General features: G+C 38.3%; 1 protein-coding gene across 1 annotated transcript in view; it reads left to right on the top strand.

The window, feature by feature from the left end:
• LOC139726079 (uncharacterized) overlaps nt 1-11890 on the top strand; it is a 217931-nt gene extending 206041 nt beyond the window's left edge. Inside the window, 13 exon segments of the mRNA XM_071637162.1 lie at nt 30-143; nt 685-798; nt 1540-1653; nt 2394-2762; nt 4043-4171; nt 5101-5214; nt 5806-5922; nt 6470-6583; nt 7358-7477; nt 8084-8197; nt 8819-8938; nt 10667-10780; nt 11694-11890. Coding sequence (XP_071493263.1) covers nt 30-143; nt 685-798; nt 1540-1653; nt 2394-2762; nt 4043-4171; nt 5101-5214; nt 5806-5922; nt 6470-6583; nt 7358-7477; nt 8084-8197; nt 8819-8938; nt 10667-10780; nt 11694-11890 — 1850 coding nt within the window.
• Nucleotides 11891-13082: the final 1192 nt, after the last annotated feature.

Genomic DNA, 13082 nt, shown 5'->3' with positions numbered 1-13082 from the left:
TTCTCCCATCATTTTTGCCCTCTATCTAGAACTGTTTGCCTGCGAGTCCAATCCATGTGAAAATGGAGCCACCTGTAACGAGTTCTTCTCCAGTTACACCTGCACCTGTCCACCAGGTTTTGAGGGAGTCAACTGTGAGACAGGTCAGTACAACTGTATGTCTGAGAGTTTTGTGTGTGTTTGCCATGTCATTGCCCAAATAATGTCCCAGGTACATGTAATTCACTTGTATCTACTTCTCTTCTTGTTCTGTCGGTGGAAATGTAACTTTGTAAAACACTAAATCTTTTTCATTGGGCCTTCTCTGTGCGGGAAATACATTGGCAATATGCAATATGTGTGACAGTGGTGGTCTACATACAATTGCTTGCATAGTGTGCTCCATGTGAACAATGAGATGGCTTCCAAACCGTGTTTTCCTTCAGCAGCCGTGGATTTGATACAAGGAATCAACATGAAACTAGTGTAGGCATTAAGGTTCTACACTTGTAAATATGCGTATGCGTATGCTAGCATAACTCTCAGATATGCTTACAGTGTGAACATACCAACAATAAGGATATGCTTAGTCACATTTAGAACAACAGTGGTGATCCTTCAGCTGGTGTAGTTAGTCGTTTTTATAACTGACAAACCTTTCATTAGATGAGTCAATTCAGCACCATTCCTTTTCCCTCCCTACAGATATTGATGAGTGTGCTAACAACCCCTGCCTTAATGGAGCCACCTGTATGGATCTGGTCAATTCCTTTATGTGTAACTGTGTACCAGGCTATGAAGGCACCTTCTGTGAGACAGGTATATACAATATTGTATCACTTGAAGGAAACAGAACTCAAGAAAAGATGCCATGCAGGATTGTTTCTTCTTCGTCTTCTTCTTCTTCTTCTTCTTCTTCTTCTTCTTCTTCTTCTTCTTCTTCTTCTTCTTCATTCTTCTTCTTCTTCTTCTTCTTCTTCTTCTTCTTCTTCTTCTTCATTCTTCTTCTTCTTCTTCTTCTTCTTCTTCTTCTTCTTCTTCTTCTTCTTCTTCATTCTTCTTCTTCTTCTTCTTCTTCTTCTTCTTCTTCTTCTTCTTTAGAATGACTGATGATAAATGTATAAGATGGGGTCAAGTACAGGATCTCACACTGTGGGCTTACCAGGAGAAATACAGCTGGTACAATTTTGTGCAAGAATATGCAATTATCCATGCCAATATTTAGTAAGTCATAATTTCCACATTTAAAAAATATCAAATAATTATGCATATTGTCATGTAGACTTTGCCAAGCCTTCGAGGTGTGTGTGTACAATGTACTTTATGTTGCTATGTCATTACATACCCTGTTTTGTACACTATGTGCATATTTTGCTTTCTTTGATGGAAATGGTACATCAAATAAACGTAATAAGTGGGTTATGGAAGAAACTATGAAACATTAAAATACTTTGCCTTTTTCATCACATCTTGGTAACGGTTCTGTATATAAAATATGATACACTTTTTTTATGTTGCTTCATTGCAATGTGCTTTCTGTTCATTTTTTTTTTTCTACAGACATCAATGAGTGTGCCTCCAACCCATGTGAGAATGGGGCAGTGTGTCAGAACCTCATCAACGAGTTCATGTGTATCTGTCCCAACGGATTCACGGGTGTGAGGTGTGAGGAAGGTGAGCCATAGTGAATCATACTTTGGTTATCTTTTTACTCTCATAATTTTACTGAAAACATACAATATGAATTCATAAAGACTACATCAACCTTTGAGAGGGTTTGTACTTATATTTCTTAAGTTTGTTTCATTGCCAGCGACAGAATGAAGGCTTCGTAAATCATAGAGAAATGACCCATACCTTTACATAGTGTTTGACAAAATTCTTTAATTGGGATGTATTCAGAATAATTTTAGGGTGAATATTTGTATGCCTATTTATGAATTCATTCATAGCTTTGCCTTCCTAGGCCCAGCATCGAAGACTTGTACAGTGTATATGCCATGCTGCATATTTAGTCATTGCATTGTTTAGATTAGTAACACATGATTTCTTTTAAAACATCAAATATACTTAAAAGCCAAAATAAGATTTTATTATTAAAAGTATTAAAAGTCTTAATTCCAGCACTACTATAATCAGCATTCTATATATCCAAAGTAGATTTTAAAGAGTCATGCCTTCTATCTTGGCCTATCCTTGGTATGTATGTATCCAGCACATTCAGTTTACAATGTATCTATCCGAGTATATTTTCAAGATATCTGTATAATGTACCTACTGACATGCTGTTATCTGCTCTCTGAAGGGAAAGTTCACACATGTATTTTGACCGCTACCCTTAATTTTGTGCAAAGTATGAGTTCCATCAATAATTTGATATCCCTATTCATCGTCATATCCCAAAATAATCACAGCCAACGAATGCATCCAGTCCATTAACTTGGCTGCTAACGACCAGGTGGAGATCCTCTCGCCAAACTACCCCAACCAGTACGACAACCGCCGCTTCTGCCGCTGGCTGATCACCATGCCGACCGACCGGCGCATGCGGGTCATCTTCACCGACTTCAGCACCCGTGAGGGCCTGGACTTCCTCGAGGCTGGCAACGGCCTGGACCCCAACAACAGGAACTCGGTGGTCGTGCGGGCCTCGGGCAACACCATCCCGGCGAACTTCAACTCGGACTCCAATGAGCTCTGGGTCGTCTTCACCACGGGCGAAGAGACGGGCAGCTTCACAGCCAGAGGCTTCTCAATACGAGTCATCGACGAGGCACTGGCGTGTGAGTGAATTTTATAAAACAGATAACCCATTCCAAAAGTGTTCCTGGCATCCATAGCATGGTAAAAGAGGACATCACACACACAAACTCCACAAGTGTAGAAATAGAGGTCAAAGTACAGGGATATAGATAGAGGGATATTGCATGAAAAGTAAATCTTGCTCGTGTAATAGCAATACAAAGTGTTACATTTTGGTTTCAATGAAATGACACTGACGAGTATCGTCAAAATATTGCATGTGGCATAGTTTTTTTTAATCTTTATTTGCTGTCAATTACATGTTTAAAGATGGCTGCATCTATGGATGAAATTATATCATTTCATTTTCATTAACTGTTCAGATGTAGGCCTGTCATCTAAGAGAACCAACACTGATAGCAAGCAATTCCACATGGTTTTATCAGATCCATAAATCTTTTAATAGCAGTATGCCTCCCAATTATTGGAGACATGAAATTTTAGAGATACATTGTATCAGTAGTCTGGTTTTAATCAATGCCAAAATGATATCACAGTGATACTAAAGATTTGACCCTTATTGTGCCTAGGTACATTGTACTTTGCTTAATTAACTTGCCAAGTTTTTTTTATCATTATGCAGCAATCCATCCAAACTTGACCTACATTTGTAGCTGTAAAAGACAAAGCCCACTCAGGTGTAGCAATATGCCTTGGTCAACAATAAGACCATGGTGAAATAATTGGGATTAGGGGAATAGATTAAAGGGGGTGTACAGTTCTGGTTGAGGTGAGGATGTAGCTTTTAACGTTTTGCGAGATATTCAGAAAGCACTCTATGAGATGTCCAAGAACATGCAATTCTAAGAGGTATCAAAAGTTTATTTGATGAAAATTCGGTTTTGGAATGGCTGAGATATCCAAGAACAAGGTGAAACAAAGAGATCCTAATAAAAGGCGTGGCCTGATGCCTTTTATTATCATCATCACTTTGATATCACAGCCATTTAAAAACCAATTTTCATCAAATAAACTTTGAATCCTTCTTAAAATCATATGTCATAAGAGGTTTCTCATTATCTCACTTTAATAGGAATGTTATAAACCTGAATCCTCACATCAACCAGTACTGTACAGTCCCTTTAATCTCAATTTATTGGCGAACAGTTTCAAGACATTTTATGTGCCACTAGGCGAAGAAAGCGCCCCACAGTTCATGTCAATCAAATTTTCTTTCATACAATCCAGAATAGATCAAGCCGTTATCCATGCAGTCGATATGAAATCATGTAATTGCATCTGAAACATTCTCCTCCCCTAGTTAACTGCGATGGCTACCCCTGCCTCCATGGCTCAGACTGTGTGCAGACAGGGAACGGCATCAATGACTTCATGTGCTACTGTGTAGCCGGCTGGTACGGCTCCCTCTGTGAGAACGAGGTCCCCGTCGGTAAGTTGGCCTTCTCTGTATACTGTAAAACAAGGAATGTTCGCGTGAATTTTAATTTCGCGAATTTCGCGAGAGCCAAGATTTGCGAAATTAAAATGCATGTGTGAGTTCTTGTCTACACTATACGCATTGAATGTTAGCAGCAACTCGCAAAAATTTTATGCCCTGAAAAAGGCCATCGGCTCCAATTCGCGAAGATTTCATGCCGTGAAAATATTGTGTTTTACAGTACTTGCTCCTCCCTTTTCTCTTGTGCTGCTCTTTGGGCCTCGTTGTCTTGTCTTTGATGGTGGTCGTTGCCAGTTCTCAGTTCAATGCTTGTCTGCATTGTTAGATACTTTCAATAGACTTTCAAGGGAACTGCATAGACCGATATCATAAGATGTCTTGATGTGGTACTGACTTATCCAATCAGTAGATTATTTCATTGCTATGTAATCCTTCATCAGTGAAAGAAGAGAGCTGAATATACACTGTATGATGCATAGTTGCATATGCAACCCTATCATGTTGCCCATCCTGTTGCTGTTAACAATTTTGGAAGATTAAGCATTAGTATCTTACTTTGAATGTCCACATAATCACTCACTGCAGGCACCACTTCTAATATTAATCAAATATAAAGAATCTATGATAGTTGACTAATTCAGTCTAAACATGAAAGTTACCTTGTGTGTACACTGTAACTTAGCAAATTTGAAAGGAGTAATGCTGTGGTACAGAGTTTACTGGAAAGAAAGCTAGTCAAAATTTATTTCAGAACTTAGGTGCAATACTGGTATTATATCTAACTGCCTCATCGTCGTGCTGTGACCTACTAGTATTCTTGGCAGTGGGCATAGATCAAATTCAATATTCCATAGCTACCTGCAATACTGGCTAAACATTTAGTGCCATCATTGTGTATCTGAATCCCAATCATTCACCAGGTGCCAATCCATGTGACTACGACCAATGTATGAACGGAGCCACCTGCGTGCCCAGCGGCACCAGCTACCTGTGCAACTGTGCCCCCGGCTTCTCCGGCCGCTACTGTGAGGAGAGTAAGTATGGATACACAGGCTGCTCTGGTGCAGCAAACTTTTTTTGGCTAGTGGCAAGAGAAAATGCACTTTCACCTTAACCCACTCCCTACAAGAACCTAGTGGCCAGCTGTATTTAGTCTATGGGGATTTCAGAATTCAGCATGGAAGGGGTTAATTGATGTACAAAATTGTACCAAGTTTGTGTGTGCATATTGACGTAAATAATCACCAATGATTCAATGTTTAGAGTAATAGCCATGGTACAAAACTCATGGGCATCCATACTCGAAGAGCAGTTTGTCACTCAGTTGCAATAAAAGCAAATCAATGCAAGAAATATCACTTGAAAAAATATTCGATAAATACAATGTATTATAAATCGATATCAATAATGTGATTGGTTGAAGCCCTTTGTAAACTGTTGGTTGGAATATGTGGCAGGTTGCTGTAAGCTTTTTTGCTCCATCTGTTATATAATTGTAATACATTTATTAGAAGCATGAGAACCAAGTAGATTATGAGTATCCTTGATAACCCCTTCTTTTCAGTTTAGTGTTGCTGTTTCACAACCTCACAGAAAATGTATGTGATTGTCCCCCACATTTGCAGTAACACCCGATCCGTGTGACACCACCCCCTGCCTGAACGGAGCCCAGTGTGTCAGCTCCGGGAATCAGTATTCATGCGAGTGTAACCCAGGTTACACTGGCACATACTGTGAAACAAGTGAGTCCAGGATCTTCTCAATCTTCTCAACATTCTGCTCAAATTGTGTCTCAAATTACAAAATTTGCCATAGTCTCACTTTTCATTTCATTTTCCTCTTGCCAATGTCTAGATATACTGATGTGCATAGTGTTACCCTGTTTTGTGTTGTTGTTCAAATGTATCAATGAAAACTTTGACAGCACATTTGTTTTGAAACACATGAATTTGTGTTCAAGTGACTTAAGAGCCTAGCTGTTGTACATCTTGATTTCATAGTTTATATCCTTATGTTATTCTGCATGTAGTTTGGCTTTTTTATTGGTTTTTTTTCCCAATAGTTTCACTTCATGACACTAATATTTATTAGGTCATTATTTTGATACAGTGATGAGGAACAGTAATGGCAAATGTTACATCTAATCATCAAGTCTTTAAGACATCACTGCAAAGTGACTTCTTCTTTTTTTTTTGTCAATTTTGATTTGTAGATCATACAGTGTCTTTGTGCACAGATTTTTTATGAGCCATGTTTGGAAATTGAAAATCACATTCTCTCCCCACACAGATATCCAAGAATGTGACAGTATGCCTTGCCTGAATGGAGGACAGTGTATTGATGATATCAATGGCTACATCTGCATTTGTGTCGACGGCTATACTGGTGTACATTGCCAAATAGGTATGTCTGCAACATCACACGTATTCACGTTTACAACATCATGTATATTTGTGTGTAATATACACAAACTAAGATCACATTTCAGAGATTATCACTTGTTTAACACTCTAGGTTATGTCACTGAAGTCGTTATATATACTCAAGTTTTGTTTTTTGTTTCTTTATTATTATTCACATATTGAAACTGAAGTTATCTGTTATCTTCCTGTGCTGTTGAAAAATATGAAAGCTACACCTGTATCTTCTGAAGCTAACAAAAACATGTACAGTGTGGGAGTCTAGATGTACTCTTCTTCAATCAGGTGTTGGGTAATATTAGCCAAGATTTGGTTTGTACAAGAATTGTAACGTCAGGGTAATCATTAAACATGTAGTCAACCTCACCTAAGTCGAATCCAAATACACCAAAGAAAACCCTTCAGCATGTAAATAGAGTTTAAGCTGACATCATACAACTGTAGAATTGATACATGTTTGCATCCATCCGAGTTAGAATTTTTCTTAGACGTATATTGTAGCTAGGCTCTTAACCTGTGTGAGGTTGACTTAAACGAGGTTAGATTTTATCATGTTTTCGGAGCAATTTTACAACTTTGATTCTAAATTTGTTGTGATGTCAGATTTGTCTGGTATTGCCACCATCATGTTTATGCTAGAAAAATTGTAATGATGTTACATTGTTCTATTTTAGATATTAAGAAATATTTGTCTTCTTTTGAGGTGAAACAGGAACCACTCAAACTCTATCATTCATTCATTCATTCATTCAAACAGCACCACCAGATCCCTGCGATGGGAACCTGTGCTTCAACGGAGCAACCTGCGTTAGTTCAGGCATCACTTCCTACGAGTGTGTCTGTTTAGATGGCTTCTTTGGAGATCTTTGCCAATTTGGTAAGACATTGATGAACTGTTTCTTCTGTGCTCTATTCTTGTAATCTTCTTTGTGCGTGTGTGTGTGGCTTTAATATATTGATAAATCTTGATAGAAGGGTGCATACATGTATATACATGTGTACATTTTCACCCTACCAGAAGATATTTTTAATAATCTACTTGAACATCAAAGTGTTTTTGATACATGTGTACATTTTCACCCTACCAGAAGATAGTTTTAATAATTTACTTGAACATCAGAGTGTTTTTGTTTTGTTTTGTTTTTTTGTCTATGTGAGAAACAAGCAGTCAGGAAGTGTAAGGTTGATATGCAACTACTCTATTTTGTAGCCATTGCAAAGCCTTTGCATTTCTTTTGAAAATGGATATCTTAGATATATGTGAAATTTTACTTGGAAGGATCCAAGTGAATAGCAGTGAATACGGTGTTACACATTTACAATATTTGATTAATACATGGTGCATATCTGAAATATCAGGTCACCAGAAATGAGTGTGACTTTTATTGTAAAAACAGATTGACAGAAAGTTACAAAGAAAGTAGAGGATATGTTTGACATATGAATACTATTCTGACATCATTTACAAATATCCTTCTTCTAGGGAGCGCTTGCATCAGCGACCCCTGCATCAACGGAGGAACCTGTGTAGATGTAGGAAATTTTGCCTATGACTGTTTCTGTGCACCTGGATATACAGGAACTAACTGTGAACAAGGTAAGACATCTTCATTAGCTTCCAACTGGTTTTATGAGGTAATGTACAGACGACTTTCGCAACTCTTTTCTCTTTGTGTGATACTAGGAATGACACGTACAGACTTGGAATCATAACTCTTTTAAATGCCATTATGCTGCAAAACATGTAAATTGTCCATACCTGAAATGTCCAGAAATGTGTGAGATTTCAAATCAAGATTAGCTTCTATCAAATAAGTGAATATTTTCGCCGATCTGAATTTCTATCCTCAAGGCGGCAAGTAAGCTCCTACTAATTATGAGAACTGTAGTTGTTTGATAGCTGAACATCATTAAGACTAATACAGTTAACTCCTGTTATAACAAGTCCCTGGGACCATCATTTTTCTTTTGTTATATCAAAATTTCAATGCAGCTGAACAAATAAAACATATATGAATATAAAGATTACAGTTTTGGGGATCTTGAATTTTATTTTGTTCTAAGAAGATTTCATAACAACTGTGTCTGTTATAATGGAAGTGCACTGTATTGAGACATGTAGGTGCTCCGTCATCTAAGGTACATTTTTTAAGTCCTCAGGTGACATGCCACTACCCCTCTCTCCTGCCTCCCACCCCCCCCCCCCCCCCATTTCCAGAAATTGAGGTAGATCCCTGTGACAGCAGACCGTGCAAGTTTGGAACCTGCCTCAACCTCGGAAATGGAGCCTATCGGTGCCAGTGCGATGCAGGCTGGACCGGGGATAACTGCAATACAGGTGCGTGGGAAGACAAGGACAATACTGCTTTTAATGCAGTTTTGCGTTGTTGTTGTTTTGTTTTGTTTTTGTCAGACACCAAAACTGAGTTTGAAGTTGTAAAGTAACACAGGTAAAGTTTATACGAGAGTGATAATCTATATTATATTCCACATACTAAGAATGTTGCAATAGGATTGGTCTAGAGCTGATCATGTGATGAAGCGTAGTTTTGCCCATCACATCACCTGAGAAGAAAAGTTCGATACACTCTATGTTGATAGTCCCTTTTGTTTCGCTGATCTCCACACAGTCCACACAGTCCTAACGCAAGAGGAGTACGCGCGAAATAAAAGTGCGTTGCACTGTGGACTATCATGTGACCTAGGTCACTTGATAGTACACAGTGCAACACACTTTCACTTCGGTGCCGCGCGGTGCGCGCAGCAAATTCATTGTTTTTTCATCTACGTGCACACGTAGCCTAAGCCCTAAGTATATCTAAAGACAACTAAAACAGTTTCAGATGTGGAATAAAATGGGAATTTCTAGGACCCTAGATGTGGAATATAAAGCAAATAATCAATGTTTAGTTTCAGGCAATGAGACAAACTATCACTTCCTCGGCGATCTGAATGTGTACGCTATCTTTCCTCAGCTGCGCTTCGGAAAGATAGCTACATCCAGATCGCCTCGGAAGTGATAGTTTGTCCCATCACCTTCACCAACTTTGATTATTTGCTTACTGTACACACAGCACTAAATCCTTACTGTAGATACATGTATAGACAAGGAACTAACCACTTACATTATACTGTAAAAGTGGATATTTTCGCGAGAGTGATTTTTCACGCTCGGCCGGGTTAAGATGAGTTTTTTTTTTTTTAATTCCACGGAATCTAAACATCTCTGACTGGAATATATGGCAAGCAAAATAATTTGTGTACTTTTATTTTCTTGCTAGTTACTTGTTGCACAAAATGAGCGAAAGTTTCAATACCACGAAAATTTCCACTTTTCAGTATTTGCATACTGTCACCTGCAATGGTAGGTACATTTATAATGCCTTTCCCCATCTCTCACACACACTCAATCAGTGCTCTAATTCTAACAATCACTGATTGGTTAATGGCTTCAATCCTGCCTACCATACATATCCAGGTTTCCCTAGTTTGTTTTGTTTAAAGTAGATGTTACCTAACTGCATCAAATGTCACAGTAAATAAACACCTGCTCAGAACCTCAATAAGCCCACTCATTTGCAATTCCTACATAGAAACAGTAAGTGATTTTGTTTTAAAGTCAATGTTACCAAACTGTACAAGAGGCACAGTAAATAAACACTTCCTCAGAACCTCCAGAAACCTACTCATTTGCACCTCCCACATACAAGTGTATGTCTGTGTATCACCAGCAGCCATTCCAAAGTATGCTATCTAAAGGCAGCATGGGCAATACTGTAAAAGTGGATATTTTTGCGTGACTAATTTTTTGCGCTCGGTCCGGTAAGAAAGGTTTTGCGTGTTTTCAGTTTTGCGCAATCAAGACATCAACTACTAGAGCAAATGGCAAGCAAAAATATTCACGTGCTCTTATTTTTGCTCTGGTTTCTAGTTGCGCAAAATGCACAGAAATTTCAACACTGCGAAATTTTCCACTTTCACAGTACTGCTATCTAATTTCCTAGAGTGATCTATTGCTATATTCCATGTGAAGAGTTGACGTCCATTTACATGTATTTTATTACAGACATTAATGAGTGTGATGCCAGTCCATGCAAGAACGGCGGGTCCTGTTTCAACACCTTGGGTAGCTATCGCTGCTACTGTGTTGGAGGTTACTCAGGCACAAATTGTGACAGAGGTAAGCAGTACGATGCATTTTTTTTTTCAGCCTGTCGAGTAAATTGCATCCATTTTCTGTGTATGATAAAGTGTTGCATAAGCACAGGTTTGAAATGTGTCTGACATCATGGCTTATCATTATAGTTTCTCTTTCCTGAAAATGTAGTAGTTGCTTTCACGCATATGAACATGTACACACACACACACAAAGCTACCGATAAGGTTTAATATATTATGACTTCACGTTTAACAGCGTGTAAAATTTGGCATGCGAGCATCATGTAGTTGATTTCAAGAGGATGTCCTAACACAAAGTCGAAAATGATGGTAGAGGGAAGTCATAAGCTATGGAAAATAGTATGCTCTTGTTGCTGCCACCCTTGCTTTTTCATCAGAGTGCGTGCCTATTCATTCATACGACATCAATGCAAGTGACATACTGTCCCAAAATTGAGCAAAGATGTACCTATAATAGATAAAAGGAAGATGTTTGAATTTGGCTTTGATTGAATAAACTTAAGGCTACTTGTGAGGGCATCTTAAGCCATCATATGAGTTTTTCAAGATCCAGTAGCAACTTTATGAGTGGAAGCAAAATCTCTGGCAACCCCGAGAATAGCCTGTGGATCATGCAAAGGTTTATATTCTGATAAAGATTCACATATTCATGTCGCCTTCTTGTGGTGTGGGTTTCATTGTGTGACCTTTTGTAGGCATCATACTTGCTTCGGATGTTAATTAGCTTTTGTAAGCAAGTTCTGGGCCAACTTTGTGCAAAATTGAGAATTCCATATTCTTATGGCTATCTGGTTTCAACTTTAGGACAGTGTGACGCTATATATACTGTACTGAGATCTCGTGCTCCATACTTTTATCTTTCTTTTGCTAATTCTCACGATATTTGCACACCTTTGCTGTCCCTTTCCTACCAGCGCCTTCAGGCATAAAGAGCAGCAGCTCAGGACTTCCAGAGACGGGGGCATCAACGGCAGAAGAGCCATCCGGTAGCCTGCTGATTGAACCCTGGTGGATAGCAGTGATCTGCGTCTTAATATTCCTCATCCTTGTATTCATCGTCGTCCTCTACTGCTTGTGCACGTCGCCGAGACGGAAGTCGTCGTATTACTAGCTGTGACGGAGCAGCGGCTCTGTTCCTTTGCAATACGTGATAAACCCCTCATTATTTCCACACGCAATCTGAGCGGAGATTCTAGTATTAATGCGTCGAACCATGTTTCAAAGCTGGATACATCTGAGAATGTGCGTTACAGATTATGATTTATGAAAGTATTTGATACTTGGAGATAGCACATCAAACTTAACTGTGAACTGGCATTGTTTCATTGCATGTGATTCACTGTGTGTGATTACCAGGTGAAACTGCTGATGCCAAATTGTAATTCCAGAGGTGTTTTGTACTGAAGCAAATCTATGATACAAGTACTACAAGTATTGGAAAAAAAAAAGTTGTGTTTCATATGTGTCAATGTCAAATTCTATGTTGTTATGTTGTTCCGTTGTCAACACATTTCCATATTTGAATGTTTTTCAAGGAACCAATTCTCCCATCCTGTGAAATTCGGACTTATTGTTGATATCTCAAATTCTATTGAAAGCGTTTAAACATTTCTTTGATCATGCAACAATTCACCATTCATACCACCGTGACGTAACTGAATGACTATCGTGGAATCGTGTATATTCTTATATTTCTGTTCTGACGGCCCATGCTACGACTGTTGTTTTTAAATAGTAGCATCATCTCTGCTCATATACGCAACAAAAGTATGTTGTATGTCTGTGGTTAAAGTTCTGGTGTTTGAACATGTTACGTGTCCATTTTTTAGTATTTATTGGTTTTCATCAGGTGTCTTGTACTTTATTGTATCTTTCAGCAGCGTGTACAGATTTTTTCCCTGGTTGAGTGGCATTCACATTCTTTTTTATGAAGTTTTACATATTTTGTAAAAAGAAATTATAACTTATTCAATGCATTTTTGGACATATTTGTATGTACACACTGTATAGTTGTCATATCTATGTCATGGATTTTACTAAGTACATTGTATTTCATCATTGCTGTTTCTCATATAGGTGTCATTCCATGTATGTGTTCACTGCATTCTGAAGTAACGTACTGTGTTGTGGGAACATGTCGAAGTGTTTGGTATCAAAATTTGACAGGAAGTGATGGACATTTGTCAATATACCTGTATGTAAAAGTGATGCCATTTATCCAGTCAACTCATCGCTTGATTAATGATAATGCTGTAAAAATATATATAGATAGATACTGAGAACTTTGAACCATTAGAATCTTT

Source organism: Diadema antillarum, unplaced genomic scaffold, assembly GCF_040938485.1.
Source record: "Diadema antillarum isolate AM-2024a unplaced genomic scaffold, OU_Dant_1.0 seq00000079_RagTag, whole genome shotgun sequence".
Classification (NCBI taxonomy): Eukaryota; Metazoa; Echinodermata; class Echinoidea; order Diadematoida; family Diadematidae; genus Diadema; species Diadema antillarum.
Note: the sequence above shows the minus strand (reverse complement) of the source record. Positions and strands in the feature narration are given on the sequence as shown.